General features: G+C 43.7%; 1 protein-coding gene and 1 long non-coding RNA gene across 4 annotated transcripts in view; both read right to left on the bottom strand.

The window, feature by feature from the left end:
* Positions 1-9,886, bottom strand: part of TMEM178B (transmembrane protein 178B) — a 370,876-nt gene extending 360,990 nt beyond the window's left edge. For 2 of the 3 annotated variants that reach the window (XM_033863365.2, XM_019945224.3), the window contains exons 1-2: positions 7,768-9,886; positions 4,215-4,301 (exon numbers count right to left, since the gene is read on the bottom strand). In XM_033863365.2, the coding sequence (XP_033719256.1) occupies positions 4,215-4,301; positions 7,768-8,149 (469 nt within the window). In that variant the 5' untranslated portion in view covers positions 8,150-9,886. The remainder of the gene's footprint in view (positions 1-4,214; positions 4,302-7,767) is intronic. The other variant, XM_073810004.1, reaches the window with a different exon arrangement.
* A 685-nt stretch (positions 9,887-10,571) lies between these two features.
* Positions 10,572-25,826, bottom strand: part of LOC109551638 (uncharacterized) — a 32,471-nt gene continuing 17,216 nt past the window's right edge. Inside the window, exon 3 of the long non-coding RNA XR_002178403.3 lies at positions 10,572-11,679. This is a non-coding gene — a long non-coding RNA (uncharacterized lncRNA). The remainder of the gene's footprint in view (positions 11,680-25,826) is intronic.

Raw genomic sequence — 25,826 nt, 5'->3', positions numbered from 1 at the left:
TGACTAAATGAAGATCCTCAGTTTTGAAGCATTCTACATACCAGGAATCCAGTTCCTCTCTCTATTAAGTTTTTTAATTCTTTTAATTCACTTATTTATTTATTTTAATTGTGTTAAAACATACATAATATAAACTTTATCATTTTAAGCATTTTTAAGAGTATGGCTCCGTGGCATTAAGTATATCCACACTGTTGTGCTACCAACACCACCTTCCTCCATTAACTTTTCAGATTTTTAACCCCAATCTGCAACATGGCATTTCAAATCATTAGAAAGAGAAACAGTTCATTCTTATTACAAGGTCCTACATTAGTATGAAATTAGCTTTGTTTTCCACCTCTTCCTTTTACAAACTAGCAGCCCGCCATGATCCCTTCAGAAGCATCTGTCTCTGTCTCTCAATTTGCTCTCTTTCTCTCCCTTTCCTCTCCCTGATTTCCCATCCCTCTCTTTCACCTTCTCTCAGCCATTCACCCTTTATTTACTCTCTATCACATAAACTTAACTTTCTCATCAAATGTGAAAGGGTTTGATGTGTTTACAATCCAAAGCCACTCTTTTTTTTTTGGTGGTACGCGGGCCTCTCACTGCTGTGGCCTCTCCCTTTGCGGAGCACAGGCTCCGGACGCGCAGGCTCAGCAGCCATGGCTCACAGGCCCAGCCGCTCTGCAGCACGTGGGATCTTCCCGGACCGGGGCACGAACCCAGGTCCCCTGCATCGGCAGGCGGACTCTCAACCACTGCGCCACCAGGAAAGCCCCCAAACCCACTCTTACACATGAGGAAACAAAAGTCCTTTAAAAGAATGTATGCATTCTCTCAAAAACAGCAGACATCCAATCAAGATGTTAGAATAAACGTTCTGTCCACTCATCTATCAAGTCACGCACTCCCTTCTCTCTCTGTGTATTTTTTGGGGTAAGTAGTTATAAAAGTATCTGCATCTGAATGAACATTTGTGACTCTACTGTCTAATGTCTAGATGCATACCTGCGTGCATGCATGTGTGTGTGTGAAGGGTCAAACTAACCCAGAGTGTGTTTAGGATTCTGCCCGAAGGCCTAAGATCACCTACAAATAGCAAAGAAGGAGAAAATATATATATATATTTTTTTAGGAGAAAATATTTTTAACTGACAATCCAAAGTGGAATGTACAGAATCGATCCTCTAATTGATCCTTACCTACCCTACAGTAAAGGAACAAATAAACTCACCTTCTGCAACAGAAACAAGACCCTTGACTTTGTTGGTTCAATAAGATGAGCTCACCCTTGAGTTCCCTGACCAGCTGATTCCTGATCCAGTTGATACAGACGTGACCTCCTGCAGAAGAGCCTGATTCACCCACACGTGACAATGAACTTGGGAAACAGTGAGCTGGAGCGTAAGCTCCCTCAGGACAAGAACCACATGATGACTCTTTGTTCTCCTCCAACACACATATAACACATATGCACGGGGATGCACACCTTATACAGAGACCGTGGGTTTTGTGTATGTCTGCCTGTGAGCAGGTAAAGTCTCTGGATATTATGAAACCAAAACTAATAGAACTATTTAATTTTTGGCTTACTTGTCCACCTTCCCCTTTCTGCTTCCCAAGGGCAAAGACACTTCATAGCATCCACTACTGCACATTATATTATATATTGATTAGTTCATTCGATATTATTTTTATTCCATCTGTATTTATTTATTGTTTGTCTCTCCCCCCATGGAATGGGGGGGAGCTTAAGTTGATTTAAGCTTCTCCACAATACCCAGCCTCCAGGCCATCAATAAATATTTGTGGAATGAATGTGTACGTCCTTCATGTCTATAACCTCAGCACCTACCACAGTGAACAAAACACACACTCAAAAAAAAAAAACAAAAACTCAAAATCACAGAACAAAAGGTGGACAAGCTTCTGTCCGGGGGTCTCTAGGCAAAGTGAGATGCTTTGCTTCGCAATGACCTTCCTCTCAGTGCTAAGCTGGAGTCCTCCAGCAGGTCTCACCTTTGTGGATTCTAAAATTACTTCCTATTTTGTTATATCTTTGAAACAGCAAGTTTATTTCTTATTAAAGTTGATTTACAAAGTTATAGTTGATTTACAAAGTTGTGTTAGTTTCAGGTGTACAGCAAAGGGACCCTATTTCTTTTTTAGTTTGGGGAATCAGTATACCAGCTTCTTCTTCCCCCACCCCTGCCCTGACAGACTCTATGGTGACAGTAGAGTGGGGTGCGTGAGTCTCCAAACCAGGAGCCAGAATTCAAATCCTGACAACTTCATTTCCTTATCATGAGCTGTGGCAAGTTAATGAAGCTTTGTGTGTCTCAGTTTCCTCAACTGTAGAATAGAGATAAATAATAATACTACCCACTTCAGAGCAGTATTATGAAGAATAAGTTAGGTAATATATGTAAAGCTTTTAGCAGAGTACCTGGCACCAAGTCTGATTACTATTAATCTTCCCACCCAGTCAACTTTGCAAGTTACTTTAATGGAGTCAGGGGAGGGAAAGGAGAGAAGAGAATTCTGTGAGTCAAACATGGAAAATTAGCGGCTTCGCTGGTGGCACGGTGGTTAAGAATCCGCCTGCCAATGCAGCGGACACGGGTTCCAGCCCTGGTCCGGGAAGATCCAACATGCCACGGAGCAACTAGGCCCATGCGCCACAACTACTGAAGCCCGCACGCCTGGAGCCCGTGAGCCACAGCTACTGAGCCCGCGCGCCACGACGGGTGAGGCCACCGTATTGAGAGGCCTGCGCACCGCAGCGAGGAGTGGCCCCCGCTCGCCACAACTAGAGAAAAGCCCGCGCACATCAATGAAGACCCAACGCGGCCAAAAATAAATAAATTAATTAATTAGTTAATTAATTAAATTTATTTAAAAAGAAAAACATGGAAAATTAATAAAACATAGATTTAGCACAACTGACCATGAACTAAAACCTTCTGTGAAACATTCAAGTAGCAAAGTTTCTTCAGGTGTAGAATAATACTCTTAAATTTAAGCCCAAGTTACCATGTTCAATTATCCCTCATCTGAAATAAAGTATGCGCTTGCTCTTAGAGGCTATAGGCTCCATGTCGCCCTGTCCCATAGAACTTTCTGTGGTGATGGAAACATTCTCTAATCTGCACTGTCTGAAATGATGGCTACTAGATACATACAGCTACTGAGCATCTGTAATGTGACCAATGTGACTAAAGAAGTGATTTTTTTTTTTTTTTTTTTTTTTTTTTTTTTTGAGGTACGCGGGCCTCTCACTGTTGCGGCCTCTCCCGTCGCAGGGCACAGGCTCCGGACGCACAGGCTCAGCGGCCATGGCTCACGGGCCCAGCCGCTCTGCGGCATGTGGGATCTTCCCGGACCGGGGCACGAACCCCTGTCCCCTGCATCGGCAGGTGGACTCTCAATCACTGCACCACCAGGGAAGCCCAGAAGTGATTTTTAAATTTTATTTAATTTTGGTTATTTTAAGTTAAGTAGCCGCGTGTGGCTAGCAGCCATCCTATGGGCCGCACTGCTACAGGGGATCTGAGCTCACAAGCTCCTTGACTTGGCCCTCGCCTGCTCTCCAGCTGTTGGTCTGCTCCTCTCCCTCGCCGCAGAAATCAACACTCACAAGGCCAAACTGCTGGTTCACACCTCCATGGCTGTGCATATGCTGGCCTCTTTGCCTGAAATGCCCTTCTTCCCCATCCACCTCCAAACTTTATGAAAATCTTGTTCAAATTTCATTTCCTCAGGGCAGCTCTCCCTAACTCCTTCCCGCCTGACCTCATCCCACTGCCGACACAGTCCAGCATCACGTCCTCTGTTTCTCTGCATCTGTTTCTGTTGCTCTCAGTGTCTTGTACTTGTCACTTATTCTATGTGACACTAACAGACTATGGGAATTCTAAGGACCAGGTCTTATTCTCTCTTCGTTCTAGTGATATGTGCCCATCCCATAATACCTATGCAGTAAATATTTGCTGAGTAACATTATTAATTTGTGAATATGTGCAATGTTCCATTAAAATATACTTCAGAACATTGACCATCGCTCCATGATTATGAAAACCATTTAGGTCAAATGCTATTATAAGGCTTATTTTCAAATAATAAAAAAGTTCTTAGCGTCTCAGTTGAAGGTCTGCTGATTTCAAGCCATATCAATATAAGATTTCAGTACTAACCAAAGAATATACATGTTCCCGGGAACAGAATCCTACCTGTAGCTGGTCCTCCTAAGGGTCTGGAAGTCTCTTGGATTTCAGAAGCTGATCCCGCCATTGATCTGTCCCCAGTGCAGTGACTTACTAGGGAGACACAGATGAGGTTGAAAAGCAGGAAGACAAGAGGACATGAGTATGGACACAGATGGGAATTCAAGAGTGACTGATCCTTGCTGCACCCTCTACCCAAATCCTACCCTCGAGAAGGAAATAATTAAAATCTTATCTAATGTGAAAAATAATGATTGTGCGTGATATGTGTTTTTTCAATGACACGTGTTATCCAAAACTACGGTGTTACCTCTATTCCTTAGCAAAGCTTTTGCTCAAGAAATCCTCCTTGTTAAATTATGTAGCCTCTGTTGCAATATTAACCTGCCCTGAGAGCTACACTGGTTCATTTCCTATCACAGTTTTCTGACTAATCCTTTATTTGGATTCCCATACAGTGTTCCTACAATTAGAATAAGCTCTTGATGGATAAGTTTCTGTGAACCTAATTTGTATATTTCCCAAGTACCAAGCAGATGTATTTTACAAATGATTATCTTTCCTGCCCTCCAGGAACTTATTGTTCAGTAAGACAAACAAATAAATACGCAGTGATCAGAAATGCCTTTTTGTGGGTACAGTCATGTCAGCAGGGCAAGAAACGGATTCCAGAAAGAACATGAATCCCAAGGACTTTATCTTCAAATCAGATATGGATTTGTTTTGTTTTCTTATTAATTATGTGGTTTTATTGTAAAATGCAAAAACAGCACTTTCTAATGTAATGAACATTGATTTAACAAATGACTGAGTTCTTTAGGGCTATATGATCATTTAGATAAATCTCTAATTTTCCCATAATACTGACAGATTTTAAGCAGTCTTTTCTCTGATTTCCCTTTCCCCCTGCCCAACACATATCTCCAGAATTTTAATCGAAGATGTTTCCAAAAAAGACAAAGGCGTAAGATAGCTTTTGAGGCTGCTAATGAATACCATGAGAGAAATATCTTTCCCTAAGGTGTCCTAAAAGTAAATATAGGGATATCAATTTATTTTTTAACTTCCTTCTAAAATCTGTACTTCTAGGAGGAACATTAAGTCTAGAGGTTACATTCTATGTGCCATTGGAATTGCTTGTGAATTCTCCTAATATAAGATGCACTTATTTCCAAAATGTGTCCATCACTACTTAGAAAAAGCAGATCTGGCTTTGAAAGATTATGTTTTGAGATTAAAAATGAAGATAGTAAAAAAAAAAAAAAAAAAAAAAAAAAAAAAAAAATGAAGATAGTGCCCTTAAGTCTCTCAAGATTTGTAAGGCTGGCATGCCATCTATCTCAATAATAACTAACAAGAATGTCAAATGGACAGAAACAGCCATGGTAAGCAAGGGCTTGCAGCTGACAGTGATTGCTTTATTTTGGGTGATGGGGAACAGTGTTTGCATTAGTTCAAGAGAAATACAGTGCCCTCCCAACTCTAGGTATCAGTGTATTCAATCCCCCTGCTGGTCCATTTTCTGTTGCTTCAATTAAAAATCAGTCGATACAAAGTCAAAATGTTGTACATCCTTCCCCTACCCCTTTCCCTGTCACTGTGTTTCCAGCTTCACCGGAAGAACATGTCATTATGGTAACCAATCCCTCTGGTGCACAGACCAAGTCAACCTTTCTAGTCGGATCGCCAAGCAGAGCAACATGGAATCAAAGCTCTCAATGGAACCACCAGAAGCCACGAATTCCATCCCCCTTTTTCTAAGTGGGGTTAACCAGTACCAGACAGAAGGATACCAGTCTTGTTCCAGGAGATGTTCAAGAAAGGAAATTCAAGAATGTCCTTCAGCAAGTCCTACCAGTGTTTGTCAGTCATTATTAACATGAATTCTTCCTCACATGTCAGCTAACTTCCTACCACTGCAATTTTAATAAAAGCAGAAAATGACGGATAAAACAACATTTTCTGAATCTGAGAATTTGAAAACTGCTACGAAGTCACCCATTGTCAAAAACTCTTCCGCTTCCTCTTGTTTTCCCACTTCTAAATCCAAACCCAAGTTGTTCCCTTCTGCAATTCTCCAATATCCTGTACAGCTTGACAAAGTTGTAGAGCTCCAAGCGGGACACCCTGCTCTAATAAGAGTCTAACCATGAAGCAGATGTGATATTTCTAATAGTAATACATTCTTAACTAAATCAGCTAAAATCCCTCGTCATTCTACAGAAGCTGTAAAACAAACATTAAGATGGATTCTCTTTCTGGACCTACCCCACCTAAATCTAAATCCATACGCACTGTTTGCCTTTCTTAAACAACTGACTTTTTTTTCAAATTAACAATTTTTTTCTGATCCATGTCAACAGTTTTATAAATCAAAGAATATCAGTTCTCACATATAAGATTTTAAAACAGGAGAAACCTTGCATTATATTTACTGAGACATTAAGAAACTGCTCGGTATCTTGGCCACAGAGACTTTGCAGATAACAGCATTGTTTTCACTTTGGTATCACCACTTAATAGATGAACAAAATGAAGGGAGGTGTGGGGAACAAGACATAGAATTGCACCACATCTTCCAGGGTGCAGCTACCATCAATGCATATTCCCTTCTTCAGAGCAATATTAGTATACATCGAAACAACATCTCAGTAGGTTAACGGAACAGGAGAGTCCCCAAAGTATAAATCATGCAAGATTTACAAACTGCATCAGATGAAGAGACTTTTAAAAATTTATGTGATCATATTAAAGTATCAAATAAATTTTTATCATTAGCAAATGCAGTTTGTTTTCTGTTTTGGTAAACTTTGGGTATTTTTTATACAAATCTTCTGAAAATAGTATTTTTTTGTCTTAAGTACCCACTTTGGTGCTGCTGGAAGAACTACTTTTTGTGTGCTTATTAGATCTTGTTCATATTCAATGTGCATAAGACACTTTTGTCAACCACTTTCTCAAAATGAGAAATCATGAATTGTGGCATGATGCTACAGGTCAACGGGCTTTTGGGGTGAAACAGGGCAGGGGCTGTGATTTATTAATGTTTATATGACCAATGCCTGCAGTATGCCCGGTAGAGCATAGCACTTAAACGCTTCCGGCATGAATAAGGCCTTCTCTGTGAGATGTTTTCCCAAATTTCCCTTGATGAATCAGTTCAACAACATCTAAAACAAAGATTAAAACTAGGAGTGTGTCTACACCGACAAATCACTCTTAAAGGGCTTCCTCTACTAAAAGCAGAACATTATAGACTCCCTTGCTTTTCAGAGACTACTGAAGCCATTTCCCTGTGTAAAAACCCTGGACCGTGAGATTCTACTGGAATCCCATCAGACAAAACGCAAGGCAAGAGGCCGGGTAGGGAGAGGTAAGCCTCCATTACCAGCAACTCGGCGGCAAGATCTGGCCACTGCAAGCCTCAGCCGAGCCTGGATAACCTGACCTCCTGGAACCAGGAGGCCTGCGAGACTGCGGCCGCTCAAGGGAGGAGAGGGCGGCCCGGCCCAGAGGCGCCGGTCTCTCCGCAGCGCCACGCGTCGCGGCGAGCGCTTACCTTTCCGAATCAGGGCCGCGATCTCCGCGTCGAAGCCCTGTCGGTGGCACTTCCTCCAGAGGCCAGTGTTGGTGGAGTTGTACTGCCGGCTGCACTCGTCGGCGGGGCTCATGGCGAAGAGCTGCCGGCGATTCCGGGCCCGGAGGAGTGTGCCCTCCCAGCGGTCCAGGCGCGAGCGGCTGGCCCGGAGTGGCAAGTTGTTGTTATTGTTGTAAATGAAACCAGGGTCGACCCGGCGCGTGTTGAAGGCCTTGCACCTGTCCCTGTGCTTCCTGGCGTCCGTCTCGTACCAGTGGTCTGAGCAGACGGCCACGGCCAGCATGCCCAGGGCGCAGAGCGCTAGCGACAGGCCCGTGTAGAGCAGGAACCTTCCGGCAGCCATGCCTCCGCTTCGCGGCTACACCGTGGGCATGACCCGCCGCAGCCTCGCCTTCCCTCCGCGCGCCCGGAACACAGCTGCGGGCGGGCGGGCTGCCGAGCCAAGGAGGGGGAGGGGGCGGGAGAGGGGGTCGCGCAGCGGCGCCCCCTCGGCCCGCGGCTGCCGGTGCGCAGCCCAGGGACTGCGGGAACGCGGGCGGGCAGCCTAAAAAGTTCTCATCCGGAGAGGCTCCGGCAAGCCTCTGCGCATCCTGCGGAGCAGGTGCAGCCTCAGGCGGCGGCGAGCCAGACACGGCCGCCTCCCGCCCCCTCCCGGCTCGGCAGGAAGCGACTGCTCCGAACCCGCCGCGGCCGCACTCAGCCGGGCTTCGGGCGACGCTGCCCTCGGGCCGGAAACCAAACACCGAGTGCCCTCGGCTGCGGCGGGGCTCCTTGGGCTTTCTTTGTGTAGGGGGGCGATGGGACCCACTCGCTTGGCTTTCTTGGGAGGGGGATGGGGTGGGAGAGTGTCTATCAGGAGGAGCCGCTAGACGACTGGATGAACTGCAACACCCGCGATGCGGCCGGCCCGCGAAGGAAACCTCCAGATGCCAGGGCTGCCTGCCCTGCGTCCCGCCTGGGTCTCCCTCTCAGCCACTCTCCCCCTTCCGGTCTGCGAGAGAAGAAATGTTCTTCCTCTCTGGGTCGGGTCTTTTAAAAATCTCTGTCCTCTGGCCACCAGCAGGTCCTTTGCTTCTTCTGGCCAGCGCGCTGCGCTCAGAGGCGGGCTCGCAGTCGGCGCACGGTCTCGGCCGACCTTTCCCCGCGAGCTCCCGGGTCGTCTGCCTCTTGCTTCGCCATTCAGGCGGCCCCTCGGGCCGACGGTGCGGTCACCCGGACGGCGTTACCGGACGAGCCTTGGCCGGGGGTTTGCGGCGACGGGGCGGCAGCTCGCGGGCGCGAGAGGCGGGCTGCGCCGGGGAGGGCGCACCCGGCAGGGCGCACCACGCGGGGCTCGCGGAGCTCGGCGCAGGGCGCCTTCAACACCATGGACAGGTCGCGCGATGGCTGCTCCCCGCCAGCCAAGCAGCCAGCCCCCGGGGCGTCATGCCGCCCTCCCCAGTGCCGTCTTCTTCCTGGAGTGTCCACCCTGCCACCTTCAGACCCGCCTCTCCCGCGGCGCCTCCGCCTCACTTCATCTGGCTCCCGGGTAGCCCCGGGAACGTGCTGCCCGGGAGCTGCTGGTACCCAGAAAAACAACTGCCCCGGCCCTTCAACACAATCCGCCCCCTTCTCCTTACACCTGAGCCCCGGCACTCTAGCACCCCGTCTGCGCTGCCCAACTGGGGTCAGCCGCTCTCAGATTGCAGCATTTTCTTCGCAGCCCACCCAGGAGCTGAGGTGCCGGCTCGCTCGGCAGCGTGCAGAGAATCGCATCCCAGCCTCGGCGTTCCACGATCAGGCTCCCGGCGAGGTGGTCGCCGAGGTGAATGGGGCGAGGGTGGGGGAGGGAGGCTGGGTCGCTCAGCTTCCCCTCCCGGCCTCCTCCTCTAGCCGCGGCGGCTCCGGGGCCTTGCGGTCTCGGCCGGTGCCGGGGAGCGAGAGCCCAGGCTGCGCCCGGGAGGCTCGGGAAATAGCATCGCCCGATTGCGGGCGCTGTAGGAAGCCGCTGCTGTGCTCGCTCGGGCGCCGGGCGCTGCAGCCTTGGCTAAAACCCACAGACGAGAACACGGAGCGCGCAGCCAAAAGCTAGTGATGTCATCCGTGCAACGTGAGCCTCATCTCTTATTTTTCTAGCATTCTTAAAGATAAAGTGCACCATTTCCCAGGCAAAATGTCTAAGCCTTATTCTTTGACCAGGCAAGTCAATGGTGTCTAGAGAGGTTTGTGCCCAACCACATCCATATTTATGCACATATACATATATGTGGTATGTAGCATGTTTACACGCATTAGTATTAAATTAGGGATGTTGCCTCCATCTCCTGTTTATCTCTTTTCAGTCGTGGAAAATTCCCTTAAATAGAAGAAAAGACTGCTTATTGCGGAGTCGGCATTCAGAGGGGCTGAGGAAGTTCCCTGCATCCCCGGTTTCGGTCGCAGATGTCCTGGATTGTATTTGATCTTTGTTTTCCCTAGAAAGCCACAGGCGCTATCCTATTAGCTACAGGCGTTTCCACCCGGGGCTGAACGCGTGTCCGCGGGGTTGTCACCGCCAGCCCCGGTCCAGCCCCACGCCAGCGCCAGACACCCGACACACACCCACCTCCACTTGCCTCCACCTCCCTCCTCAGCGGGAGAAGAAAAAAGAAAATTGACTGATCCTTTCCAGACAAGAGGAACAGAATTTTCATGGGTGGGGGGGTGGTGCTTAATAGACATTATGAAAACGCCCAGGGCCTCGCGCTTTGAGGAGGGGAAGTGGGGTTAAACGAAACCTCGGTGCGGGCTTTGTCCTTATCCGGGTGGGGGCTGGATTTGGGCTCTGCGAGGGCTCTGAGAGGTGTCGCGGGTAGACCCCAGACCTTGAGCGAGTGGGCCCCGAGCGAGCCCAGCTTCATCCCCACACACACACCGCCCGGCTCACGTGAGACGGCGCCGCAGGGCTGGGAGCCTCCCTCCCAGGTCGAAACCTTAGGCTCTTCACTCTAAGCCTCGCCCCTCATTTTCACCCTCATTCCAAAGCCGAGGGCCTGCACTGCCGGGTAAAGAGCTACCCTGGGGAGTAAGAGAGGGTCCGGCACCCTGCTTTGAACAACTGGGCCTGCGATGCAAAATGAGCGCACCTCCACCATATTCTTTTTGTCTTTTTTCCTCCTTCCTGCATTTTGAAAATCGCGAACGAGGCGTTTCAGTGCCATCTAGTGGGGGAGGGGTGTGCCTCGCTTTTCGTCCCTGATGCTGCAATGGGACTCGCTGAAGGGACAGCTGAACCCGAGGATGTCCGCTCGGGTTCCTGGGTGCCCCACTGGTCGCGGGCTGCAGGCATGTCCCCTCTGCCAGATCCCGGTCCCGGGAGCTAAGGCGGAGCTAAGCGACTTTGGCCACAATGTCTTCTCACCTTTCTTTCTACACTCCTCTTACCCGCTCTCCCTCCGTCAACCGTGAAAAAAACAGAAACAAGTGCAGACACTTCGTACACAGGCAGGCAACGTCTTAAATTTCTGGAGCTATTTTCTTCCGTAAAGCCCAGAGCACTTTTAGCTTAGCAGTATGCCTGCCTTTGACAATAGGAAGGAGGCAGAAAGGCGAAATGACATCTACAAGGTCACTCGGGAAGCTGGGGCACAGCCAGCAGTAGAGCCTCAGTCTCCTGGTACCCAACTCTCCTGCCCCTGAGAACCAGCTGAAAGAGGTGCGCCTGAGACCTCTGGAAGCCCAGGCAGCTTCTGTTCACAATAAATGTACTTGTTCATTTTGTCTGTATTCTTCCTCTCTCTGCCATTATTCCACTCCTTTCTTGCTCTTGCTTTTTAACTTTTTCTCCTGGCCTGTGCCTTAGGCCTGCTTCCAATGATGTGCCTTGCCCCTCCCTCATGGTCCTCCTGAGCAGTCCTGCGGGGGGAAGGGAGCAAAATGCACAATGTCATCTTTTCTGAACATCATTAAAATTGTATTTTGAAATGTTTGTCCTCCATCCCCAAAATCCTATGAAAGACACTGATTAGAGGCCTTCTTTAAAGTGCAACGTTCTTGGACAGCCCTAAACCATTTGGAGATGATCCTGGTCTTTGGGGCTAAAAAGATGGTGGATTCTTCCTCTAGACTATATGACTACAGGATTTTCTTTTCTCAACTGAGTGATCTACATTTCTTCCCTCTGTCTTCTTCCAATTCCTCATTAGTTACGGCTTCACAGTCTCTGTATTTCCAACCTAATCCTTCCCATTCGCACCTACACTGGCCTAGGATCACAGAAGCTCAAAATTGGAAGGAACTTTAGAGTTACCCACACAATAACACATGAATCTCTTCAAGAACATTTCCAAAAAAAGTGACTGACCGGCTTCTGCTAGCACACTTGCAGTGATAGAAAAATCACTGTCTTGGGGGACTTCCCTGGTGGTCCAGTGGTAAAGAATCCGCCTTACAATGCAGCGCATGCAGGTTCGATGTCTGGTCAGGGAACTAAGATCCCACATGCTGTGGGGCAACTAAGCCCGGGCGCCACAACTACTGAGCTCGCGAGCCTCAGCTAGAGAGCCCACATGCTGCAGACTAGAGAGCCCACATGTCCTGGAGCCTACGCACCACAACTAGAGAGAGAAAACCCGTACACCACAGCTAGAGAGAAGACTGCGCTGCAACAAAAGATCCCGCATGCCTCAAGGAAGATCCCGCGTGCCGCAACTAAGACCCGGCACGACCAAAAATAAATCAATCTTTAAAAAAAGAAAAAGAAAAATCACTGTCTTGGAACGCACTACTGGATGGTGCACGTGGTTACACAGGTCTTCCTTATCCTAAGCCTTATCCTAGGTCCCTGGAATTCTACCCATTGGCCTTCGAGAAGCCCACAGATACCTGATCCCTCTTCCATATAATGGTCTTTCTCATATTTGACATCAGCCACCATGTTCTCTCTAAGCCTTCTTCCCTCCAAGCTAAATATTCTTTCTTCATGTCCTCCTTGTGCTTGCTCCTACTGGGTTTCTAATACCTCCTGATTTTTAGTGCTTCCTGCATCAGATCGTGCTCCTGGATCTAACAGTCATGGTATGACCCATGTAGAACCAAAGATCCTCACCTCCTCTTCTAGGAGACTACAAGTCATCCCTTCAGAATGCTATCCTAGGATCTTGCCCCGAAATGACATTAAGATCATTTGCAATTTGTGAAATCTACATTTTTGAAATTTGGAATTCTATTTGCACACACACACACACACACACACAGGCATACACACACATCTATTTTTAAGTTCACATTCTCCAGGCTTTCTCCAAGGTCAACATCAGAGATTCAGAGATATCATTAAAACTTCTTTCAGTTTCCTGGGGTACAGCTCACACAGAGCAGATAGATGCTCTCCTATAATTTTTTCACCCATTGTGAACTATCTTCAGTTATCATAGTTGTTCTACCCTACACCCCACCTTCAGTCTGAAAATCACTCTCCTTGACATTGTCAATTGGAAGCAAAATAAAGGTTGATGAGGTGTGCTTTCTCTTAGCCGTCCATCAAGATTACATCATTGCCCAGAGAAAAGGCCCTCTGTATATTCTTATTTCTACTGTCCTAATTAACTTTGGACATTATTTGAAACCCAAAAGTTATCTTCCACTTTAGCCCTCCTGACAAAGTCCCCCAAGTCTGTGACGCGTTAGTACTTATGCTTGAATAGGTACACTTCTTTCCTTATGAAGATCTTCTTCCTAAATCTCTCCTCATCAGAGTCATATTGGTGTGATACCTACCTTCCTCCTTTTTTTCCTTATTAGGGTCATTATGGCAAAAGGCTATTTTCATCTCACCCCTGGGTTTCTAAGTCCACTCCTTGCTTTTATTTTCGTCTTCCTCCACCACAGCATCATATTAATCTTCTTAAATTCTACAGTCCTTTACTCAAAATTCTGCAGTGATTTCATTTTGCCTGTACAGTAAAGCTCAAACTCTGTACCCCACATAAAGCCCCACAAAGCTTCAGCCAGTTTTCTAAAGCTGACCGTCACATTCCCTTAGACACATCCTCTGTTCTAACCAGGCAGCCCTCTAGACATATTTTGAAAAACCCCACATTGGCATCACTCCTTTTGCCCATAAATATTTAATTGCTCTGCTTCTTAAAGTTCTTACAATTACAGGTGCCTCATATCAATAGGTCAAATAAATATCATTTGATCATCTCACTAGAAGCTGAAAAGACAACCAATTAAACCCAACAAACATTCTTGATATTTAAAAGCTCTTCCTATACCAGGAATGGTTTAAAATGAATAAGATCATCTCCTGCATAAAGAAGTATTTCAAACTAGTAGGAATAAAACAAATAACACAACAGGAAACCGGGCAAAGGTTATAAAAAGACAATTTACAGAAGAAGAAATTCAAATGGGAAATTAACATATGGGAAAAAACTCAATCTCACTAGTAATCAGGGAATACAATTTTTTTAAATACTGCTTTTTACCCATCAGATGGGAAAAAAGTACATGTCTGTTAATGTCAAGTGTTGGCCAGGGCATAAGGAAACGTGCTCCCATGCAAGGCTGATAGGAGAGTAAACTGACATTGCCACACTGGAGGACAATTCGGAGGAGCTGTTAAGATGAAAAATACAGGCTTGTTATGACCCAATGGATGTGCTTCCAGGTATTTAGCCTGCAGAGCACTTGTACAACAGGCAAAGAGTATATCCATTATACCACCTATATTAGTTTCCTAGCGTTTCTATGACGAAGTATCACAAACTATGTGTCTTAAAACATCAGAAATGTATCGTCACACAGTCCTAGAGGCTAGAAGTCCAAAATCAAGTTGTTAGCGGGACATGCTCCCTCTGGAACCTGTAGGGGACAATCCTTCCCGGCCTCTTCTAACCTCCAGGGTCTGCTGGCAATTCTTGACATTTCCCAGTTTACAGATGCTTCACTCCAGTCTTTGCTTGTGTCAGCACATGAACATCTTCTCTCACATCATCCTTTCGTCTGTCTCCAAATTTCTCTCTTCTTATAAGGACACTAGTCTCATTGGATTAAGAGCCTAGCCTACTCCAGCATAACCTCATCTTAACTAATTACATCTACAATGACACTGTTTCTAAATAAGGCCATATTTTGAGGGCATGAGGATAAGGACTTCAACATACCTTTTGGGGGGGGACACTATTTAACCCATGACTTTACCTTTCATGTAAAAAAGAAAGGGACATAAGAAAATATTCATGTGTCTGCTTATTTGTGCAAAATTAAAGGATGATGGAAGAACCAAGAAGCCAAGCAGGCAACAGGAAGTTGATAGCAAAAAGCCACTACCACCCCGCAGCTGAAGGCAGGCTCACCTCTAACAAGGAGCTCAGGACGAGCATACAAATGGAGGCCCACATACCATATGTCTAAATGTTTAAAAGGCAGAAGTCAAGTGAAAAATTGTTAACTAAGAATTTTCTATCGTTCTACCTTTATGATGACAGAAATTTCAAATATGTGTAAAGTTACGGCTTTTGTATGAAAAAAAGTTGGCAAAATATCAAAGACAACCAAATTAATTATTATTGCTCATGCATTGATGGGCCAACAACGTGAAAGTGAGTAAAATAAAGACTTCGTAATTAACTTGTAATATGTGTATCATAAGACTTAACCTTCTTGACTTTTGTTTCAGAAAAATCATTCTATTGTTGTAACCAGGATTTTCACATAACATTATATTCCATAGATGATAATGCCAAATGTTTTTGACAACTGTTTTTGATTCACTGTAGTTTCTAGATAGTTTTTTTTAATTAATTTCAATTTGGAGAAACTTTACTGAGGCAATAGCACTTCTATTGGAAGTGTCAATAAAATTCTTAAAGCAATACTTGCATTTGGAATTTTACATGTTACATTCAAGCATTGTAGCAATCACATATGACAAATTATTGTTAATGCAAAAAATACTATATTACTTTCACCATATAAATCATTATCACATACAGCATGATTTTTACTATCTCTTAAAGTAACATCTATATCCACACAATATTTATTAAGTTCTTTCAAATATTTAAATGTCAGAATGAAGAAAACCAAAAATTGCAGTACATTGCTTAATTTATTCAAATCTCTCTACAAGACCATAATTTGATCAATAATGGTTGGAAAATAGTTACTACAGACATTACTTTGGGATTAACTGTATGTGAATCTTCTTTAAAATCATAAAAACATTTGCATTTCCTTGTTCTAATTTCCTTATATTTTTTTGGAATATCACTTTTGGTTCTACATAGTTCATTTCTACTTAGAAAACCATTTTCTTTACAATTTTAAAATATTTTAATCCCTTTAAGTGAGAAATTGCCAAATTTAGATATGCTTTTTTATATTAAAAATAGCAAGCAACAGTTCATATCAAAAACTTTTGGATAGCACAAATCCAAAGTTAATTTCATTTTCCACCAAAGACCACATTTTGCTCTGTATTTAAAGATCTTCTATTGTTTCATTTAGCTATCCTAGTATATCTTATACCCACTCTCAATTAAATTTAATGGCTTTAACAACATTTAATTGACATTTCCATTATATGTCTTAAGTGGCTATAAAGTCAAATTTAAATGTATTTCATCTATGGATAGATTCAAGACATATCATAAATAATCTTTGAGTTTCCCCAAAGAACTTCATGACTATTCGCTCAGTTGAGGCCACATCGCTAGAAACAAATTCAAACTATGTTCCACACAAGAATATTTCTGGATCGGGGGCCAAAATTCAGATTAGGTCTAGAGAAATACACTGGTAGTTTAAGAGCAATACGAATTGCAAGAGCATAATGTTGTAAAAAGTTCCTCAGTTACTGTGTGCTACTGTTCAAAATACCATGCTAATTCATGTGTAACTCCAGAGCCATGAATTGGAACACAAAGGGAAGCAAGAAAACGGATGCTCATCACTCCTGGGAAATGATACCTCCTTATTCAAAAATCTACTGTGGGCCTGCTCTCTGGGAGGAAGACTTTGACAAGTTAATCATTTCATCTTTTCTTTTATCAACGTGCCTCCACTCTCAGATCCTCTCAGCACTCCAAAGCAGTATCTATCGCCAACATCAGCAGCAACTCAACCCGCATAACTTAAAGGCATTCAGATGCAGTTGCCTTTTGTCTTGAGGACACAGGGCAAGAGGTATAGATAAGCATCTCCTTGGGGCCTGTTCTGTGTTAACCAGAAGAACAGATGTTTTGGGTTGCAAGCCATGCTATGCCAGTACTGATGCCGGATCCCAAGACATAAAGGCAACCATGAGGTCTTCAACAGTTATTTTGTGTGTGTTTGTGATATGTGGGCCCTCTAAAACAAGGGGTCTAGGGCAAGGGCGCTCTTGCTGGGGACTGACGGCAGCCTAGCTGGAGGAACAAAAAGAGGTCCCGAGGCCAGGAACCAGATTCACCCAACAGATGCTGGAACCATGGAAACACTTGACCGGCCAGAGATGGAACCATGAATTGAGGCAGCTGTGGCTGGAGTTGTTACCTGCGGCAGAGAATAGGGGAGAGATACTCTGGATGCTCCCTTTCTTTTGTTCGTTAATCTCTTCCCAGGACCTCCCATTGGCTGAACCCAGATGGACACCAGCTGACATGGGAGCCTCAGGATATGTAGCCTACAAATGTCAGCCCCCTGCAGTAGAACTGAGCAAGGAAAATCAAGGAACAAATCTGAGGGCAAACAGGCCAGGATGGACTGGCCCAGAGGGGATATTTCCATAAAATCAGGACAAAGACAAGTATGCTCTCTCTACCACCACTATTTAATATTAGGGCGGTGAGGGGTGGTAATGAAAACTCAAAAGAAAAAAACCAAAAAACTATTAACACCAATAAGGGAGTTCAATAAGATGGCCTGATATGAGAAACATACACAGGAATCAATACATTCTAATATAGTAACAACTAATTGTTAGAACAACTACCGGAAAAGTATCCTATGCACAGTAACAACAACAAACAAAAGACACCCTATAATATACTTAAGTGTAACAGTTACAAAGAAAGTGAAGGCTTTAAAACCACAAAATTTTATCGATAGACATAAATGACCTGAAAAGATGTAGAAACCTACCATGTTCCTGAATGAAACAACTCAATACTGTTAAAATGCCAATGCTTTACAAAATCATTCATATATTTACCACAGTTCCAATCATAATTTCAATAGGTTTTATTGAAACCTAGGTATTTATTGGAAAATAATTCTAAAGTGCATCTGTAAATATCTACTAGTGAGAATAGTTATTTTTCTGTGATAATTTCTCTCTCATAAGTATGTATGTATGTATGTATGTATGTATGTATGTATTTTTGGCTGCACTGGATGTTCGTTGCTGCGCGTGGGCTTTCTATAGTTGTGGCGAGCGGGGGGTGGGGGGCGGCTATTCTTCATTGCGGTGCGCGGGCTTCTCATTGCGGTGGCTTCTCTTGTTGCGGAGCACAGGCTCTAGGAGCGCAGGCTCAGTAGTTGTGGCTTGCGGGCTCTAGAGCACAGGCTCAGTAGTTGTGGCGCACGGGCTTAGTTGCTCTGTGGCATGTGGGATCTTCCCCACCAGGGCTCGAACCCATGTCCCGTGCACTGACAGGCAGATTCTTAACCACTGCACCACCAGGGAAGTCCATCTCATAAGTATTTTTAAAAGCCACAATATTTTAAACTGTGTGATTATCTGCTTCTCAGACTCTGTAATTCTTCCCCAGGAGCCCCAGGATTTTTTTTATAAATAAAAAGAATAAGAAACCTGATCTAATCATTCACCAAAAATCATGGCACACGTGATTTGTATGAAATTAGACCTCTTGGGGACAACAATTCCACAGGATCTGGAAATGTGATGAGTAGACACACTTCTCCCAGGCAGGCTTTGACCAGTACAGGTGCACTGCAATGCCACCCAGCCAATGCAATACCCTGAGGTTTTCCAGGCATCAACCTCCTGGACTGAGGACTCCCTTTGGGAAAAGGAATCACTCTTCAACTAAGGCCTGTGCGAGACTTGAAGGTACTGCCCAGGATATTGCATTACAGGGCGCTCACATGGCTACAGCCTGTAATAGGCGACACAGACACAGAAACCACTCCTTCATAACATAAGCAAGCTAACATAACAAAAGCGAGCTGCCTTTGTCAAGTTTACCATTTCATATGCTCCAAGCAACTAAGCCCACTGGGAAGAGCCCCCTCCTAGAAGGTAATAAAAAGCATCCTACCAGAGAGCATCCTCCACCCAAAGCATCTTTGGTCCTTTAGCCCCACTGCAGTTGATCTCAATGGTATCCCATGGACGGCAAACCAGAGCTTCACGAACAGCCAGAGGACCTTGGAAATATAAAGTGCTCACAAAGAATCTATTTGAAGGGTATAACTGGATAAGTACTCAAAAATGAAAGTTCAAATATTTACACTGAAGTATTATTTCTAATAGGATTCACAAATGTCCAGCAATAGGGGTAGATGAGTAAATCATAATACAGTCATTCAATAAAATGATAAGCAGCCATCAAAAATAATGTTTTGGAGGAGTATTTTTTTTAACATCTTTATTGGAGTATAATTGCTTTACAAAGTTGTGTTAGTTTCTGCTGTATAACAAAGTGAACCAGCTATACATACACACATATCCCCATATCTCCTCCCTCTTGCTTCTCCCTCCCACCCTCCCTATCCCACCCCTCTAGGTGGTCACAAAGCACCGAGCTGATCTCCCTGTGCGATGCAGCTGCTTCCCACTAGCTTGGTAGTGTATATATGTCAATGCTACTGTCTCACTTCATACCAGCTTACTCTTCCCCCACCCCATGTCCTCAACTCCATTCTCTACGTCTGCGTCTTTATTCCTGTCCTGCCCCTAGGTTCATTAGAACCATTTTTTTTTTAGATTCCATACATATGTGTTAGCATACAGTATTTGTTTTTCCCTTTCTGACTTACTTCACTCTGTATGACAGACTCTAGGTCCATCCAGCTCACTACAAATAACTCAGTTTCATTTCTTTTTATGGCTGAGTAATATTCCATTGTATATATGTACCACATCTTCTTTATCCATTCGTCTGTCAATGGACACTTAGGTTGCTTCCATGTCCTGGCTATTGTAAATAGTGCTGCAGTGAACACTGTGGTACATGACTCTTTTTGAATTATGGTTTTCTCAGGGTGTATGTCCAGTAGTAGGATTGCTGGGTCATATGGTAGTTCTAATTTAGTTTTTTAAGGAACCTCCATAGTGTTCTCCTGGAGGAGTATTTTTAAATGTAGAAAGACACTACAGAGATACTGGTAAGTGCAAAGAGTAGGATATAAAACCATGGATTTTCCAAATTTCATAAAGAAAAACAAACGACAAGGACATACACCAAAATGTTAGGATTATTTCTGGATTATTTTCTCTTTAAAGGTTTTTGTATTTTCTAGGTTTTATATAATGAGCATGTATTACTTAATTACCTAGAACAGTCATATTAAGACAGTAAAGGTACTCAAATTCAAACTTTTATATGTATGATTAATTGCCCATGCAGATAGGCTTCCCCAGGTTCCAAAATGAACAAATTCATTCAAAAGTACAAGATCAATCAAAGAGTCACTGACATCCAAAATTAAAAGTATTCTCCTTAGAGACAATTCTGCTTCTAAGTGATTTGAACTGTATATTTTCACCCTATTCTTTTTGAAAGTGAAGATTCTTTTCAGGAAAAAATTACGAGTCATGGTTTTTCCAGGGTTCTCTGCTCATTGCAAGCCAAAAGCCATCTCCTCCCTCAACTGGATCCTTATGTATCAGTCTGACAAGCACATGCCATAGAGAAACACAGGTATGGTACAGGACCTGAAATGATTTTGCCAAGGTTAGAAGGCAGGTTACTGAGTGACCTGATGGGAGTGGTGCTCTAACCCAAGCCAAGTGAGAGCACCCAGAACTAAAATCACAGGAACACAGTCAATGAGCAAGTTGATGGGACCCAAAACGTCCACTAAATGAAGGAGGACAAACAGCCAGAAAGGAAGCAGGAACTGTGGTCCAAAAGCAAGATTCTAGACCAGGACAAGGATAGTCCTGCAAGGAAAACCAGAACCTCTGCAATTAACTCAGACAACTGGAAGGGAGGGCAGGTCAGAAGGACAGTTATGAGCATCCAGCCCCCCATTTGTTGGCTGCCTAATTTGTGCCAAGCATTGAACAGAGGACTTTTCATTTGATCATCAAAATTCTATAAACCTGTATTATGTACTTTTGTCAGATGAAGGGAGCCACTCAGTAATTTGCCCAAGTTCATCCAGGTGGTAAATAATGGATGTTAATAACTAATCCAAGTCCATTTTCAAATAACACTATACCACTTCATGGGTAATCCAAGTACTTTATAACAGGGTATTTCCAATTCCTCATAATAGCACTGTCATTCATTTCACTATGCATAAGCTACAATCACCAAATACCTTGTTTCTATTATTATTTTGAGCAAACTATTATGTTAGATTAAGAATGAGAAAAATAAAAGATTTATATTACCTTTATTTATTCCTTCTCTAATGCTCTTCCTTTCTTTATGAGGCCCGAGTTTCTGACCTGTATCATTTTTCTTTCTGTCTAAGAACTTCTTTGGCTGGGGAAGGGGGTCGGGTTGCAAAGGGAGGGTTCCTGAAGAACTTCTTTTAAGAAGAAGGTGGGTCTACTGGCAACACATTCTCAACTACCGCTAACCAAGCAATCACTTACTGGGCAAATTATTTAACTTGTCTCATTCCGCGGCTTCTACAAATATGAAATTATCATCAAACATTTTTCCTGTTCTGAATTTCCAGAATTCTAAGGACAATTTTATAAATTAAGTCAAATAGCTTACTCACTAGGGTAAATATTAATGGGAAACATAGAAAAGGCTTTGTTTCAAGTGAAAAATCTTTTTTATACAAATAATCACTCCTTCAAATAGTCATTTCATAAATATTACTTCTCAAATACCAGCTTCTCTTAAAGTGAAACTCATTTAAATGACTCTGCTTTTCCTGTATCAGTAAGTACAGAAAATCTACAATGTAAAGGTCAGTAAACTGTGGACTTTAGAGAAAGGTTTAAAAAAAAATTTTTTTAACTAAAAAAAGGAGGTGGCACATTTCTAATATTTTCACTTTGCTTTAGTGGCTAGCAAATGTATTTGGACCCAGAATTTACTCTGGAGCATGGATGTTAGATATGAAGGCTTTTAAAGGAAAAGTCGGACTTGATGAAATGGAAGGGAAAGGAAAACATTGCAGTAGGACAAATTAACACAGTGAGGCAATATAGTTAATCCTTGACATTGCAGATTTAGCATTTGAGGTTTAGTTTCCTCTTTAATGATCCTAAAGTCTGCATCCTGTGGTAATAGATAATTTTGCTAAAACATTAATTTTCAGAATCCTATGCCCCAAGCAGCTGGTGCATGATCCCAGCACCCAAATTCCACTGCAGCATCTTCAGTCCTTGACTTGTCATTATGGACGTGCGCACTCTCACATGTGCATTTAGGAAGGAATTATATGCTACAATGGCAATTAATAATTAGGGATCCATGAAGGTCTCTAGGAGATCTCAAAAAACATGAAGCTTTACTCTATTTTTAAAAAGAAAAAGAAATAGATAATAGATAGATAGATTTTTTAAGATAATTTTTTTTTTTTTTTTTTGCGGTACGCGAGCCTCTCACTGTTGTGGCCTCTCCCGTTGCGGAGCACAGGCTCCGGACGCACAGGCTCAGCGCCCATGGCTCATGGGCCCAGCCGCTCCGCAGCATGTGGGATCTTCCCAGACCAGGGCACGAACCCGTGTCCCCTGCATCGGCAGGCGGACCCTCAACCACTGCGCCCCCAGGGAAGCCCTAAGATAAATTTTTTAAAACAGTGGTACAAGCTACCATGAATAATACAAAGCTCCATAGTCTGTTTTGCAATGTCAGGTAACTGTCCTGTTGCAAGTGACAGAAACTCAACTCAAACTGGCATCAGCAAAGGGTTTTGGTTTGTTATTGAAAAGTCTCAGGATGCATGATTTTCAGTGAGCCTGGAGCCCAAATGATGTTATCAGGATGACAGCGTTTCCTTCCCTCTTGGCACTGCTCTCACTGTTGGCTTCATTCTCATTCTCCACTCGGCAGCTCTCTGGGCTCCCATCCTCCCTACTGTATTCTAGCAGAGAAGACAGTGCCTTTTTCTAATACCTCCCCTATGAGTCCTGGGTTCACACTGATTGGATCAAGTTGGGTCACTGTCCACTCCTGATGAGTCAGACTTTGGTCATATGTTCCACGTCTGGTGCCAGAAAGGAGCCTCACCCGATCCAAAATCCACAGGGTTGAGTCACGGGGAAAGGTTCACCAGAGGAAATTCAGGATGTTCTGGCCCACAGGAAGAGCAAATGTGTGATGGGTGACCAAAACAGTCGCTGTTGCCTATGGATGTTTAAGATAAAACTGAAGTAACCTGTGGCTGCTATGGTGAGAGTTGGATCCTAAACAACCGTAGTTTCAGTATCAGACTCTCCTGTTTGGAAAGCAAGGGAAGGTCCAGGGCTCTGGCGAACGCGAGTGTTCCAGGAACTGTGGCAAAATGTAGCTGCTCCATGGTTTTCCCAAGAAAATGTCCCAACACCCCTTTAGTATCTGTTGCCTCTCTGTGTTCAGAAATTTAACTATTAATGTAATTGTCAGAGAAATCCTGCTGATGGTCAAGCCTTCTGTGTGTATTGGCGACCATGTTTTTTCGCTAAGCCAGCCTTTAGTGAAGTCAACCCTTGAACAATACAAGTTGTTCATACACACACAGATTCTTTTCAGTAAATGAGTACTACAGGACCACACAATACAAGGTTAGTTGAATCTGAGAATAGGGAACTGGGGATTTGGAGGGCTGACCATAAAGTTATGCATGGATTTTCCACTGTGAGGAAGGTCGCACCCCTAACCTCTGCATTGTTCAAGGGTCAACTGTACTTCCACATTTATTTGTCAATGTGTTTATTTTTGTATTACTAGCAAGACCCAGGAGTGCCTACATTTATTACATGTTCATTTTTGTATAAAAGCAACTTGGGATAAAGAGCCAAATAAATTTTAGGGGGGAAAACTTATTTTATGTTACTAGAGTTTTTGGACTAGCATTAGGCTATGCAGAAAACTGACACTATGTTTTAAACTCCCCGGCCTCCACCAGGAGAAAGTCCACTTGTATCTCAAAAGGATGAGTAGGGCTTCCCTGGTGGCGCAGTGGTTGAGAGTCCGCCTGTCGATGCAGGGGACACGGGTTTGTGCCCCGGTCCGGGAGGATCCCACATGCCGCAGAGTGGCTGGGCCCGTGAGCCATGGCCGCTGAGCCTGCACGTCTGGAGCCTGTGCTCTGCAACGGGAGAGGCCACAGCAGTGAGAGGCCCGCGTACCGCCAAAAAAAAAAAAAAGGATGAGTGACTCAGAGTGTGAAGAACCACTGGCTTAAGCCCATGACCTGCAGAGCACCATACTGCCCGTCTCACTGGGAGGGTGATTGGGCATGAGAGTGACATGCAAGGGCTGTGGAGACAGATTCAGAGTTAACCCAGCTCTACTCTGTGACCTTAGGCAAGTTATGTAGTCTCTCTGTGCCTCATTTCTCTCATCTGTAACATAAGAATAAAATAGCTCCTACCTCAAAGGATTGGGGTAAGAATTAAAGGAGATAATTCATGTTGAGTATTTAAACCAGTAACCAATGTGTAGTAAGTATTAAATAATTATTAATATAACTGTATATATTGGTTTTCATGTTTCTCTCCTCTGAGTTTAAAAACTCTATTTGTAACAATATAACTTATCCACAGTTCATCCAACCTCAATGTCAATCACCCACCATATGTATTTACATAATGAGAACTTATGCATGTGGAATTTGGGATTAAAATTTTTTTAATAAAAAATATTTTATTTAATATACATGTATATAGCACTGACTGTGTATTGAGACTGTTATTAAATACTTCACTATATCAAACCATTTAATCCTCATAATAATTTTATGAGGTAGGTTCTACTATTATCTAACTTTATAGATGAGGGAACTGAGGCACAGAGAAGTTAAGTAACTTGCCTAAGGCCACATAGCTAGTAAAGTTTAGATTTAGGATTTGAACCCTGACAGTCTGATTCCAGAGTCCAGGTCCTTAACCACTTTACCATTTACTTTTCGTCTTTTCTATTCAGTTGACAGAGAAGGAAGTGTTGAAAGAGAGAAAAAAAATTATCAGCTTCTCACATTTATTAAGCACCTACTGTGCTGGAGCTTTCACACCTACTTATTTCAATACTTTAATCACCATTAGTACTTTTAAGAATAACCATAAAAAGATTTTTATAGAGTGCTTAAATACCAGAATGTATTTCATTTAATCCTCTAACAGCCCTATGAAACAGATGTTATTATTATTGCCATTTTACAGATGGAGAAAGTAAAGGTATAAAAGGTTAAGTAACTTGCCCAAAGTCATGTGGGTAATAAGTAGTAAAGCTGGGCTTCAAACCTAGGTTGTCTGGCTCTAAAACTCTTGTGTTTAACCGCAACACAAATACTCTCCTATCTCCTTAACCGTGTGGGGTAGGTACTACGATGCTATCATTAATAAGTCACACGAATACTTATTCAGAATCCACTCAGAGGATACTGACCACTGGCACTATTATCTATCACTCTGAAGATGGGAAAATGAAGCCACAGAGACTAAATAGATACGAGGCTGCCACAATGAAGCGTCAGTCTCGTCACTGGGAAAGCTAACTGCAGGCAAATTTGTGAAGCAAATGAGTATTTCCTTTCGGGTTTCTAAACTCTCTTTCAAACCCTTTTCTCACTAGTAACTCTGATTCCCCACGGTGCTATTGGAAAATAATATATTCTCTCCAAATTATTATGACTCAGTTAAGAACTCAAAATGGGTTGGAGAGGATATGATGAAATATAAATGTGGAGTTCCAAGAATACTAATGCTGTCAAGTAGACGG

Source organism: Tursiops truncatus, chromosome 9, assembly GCF_011762595.2.
Source record: "Tursiops truncatus isolate mTurTru1 chromosome 9, mTurTru1.mat.Y, whole genome shotgun sequence".
NCBI lineage: Eukaryota > Metazoa > Chordata > Mammalia > Artiodactyla > Delphinidae > Tursiops > Tursiops truncatus.
This window is presented reverse-complemented; position numbering and strand designations above follow the sequence as displayed.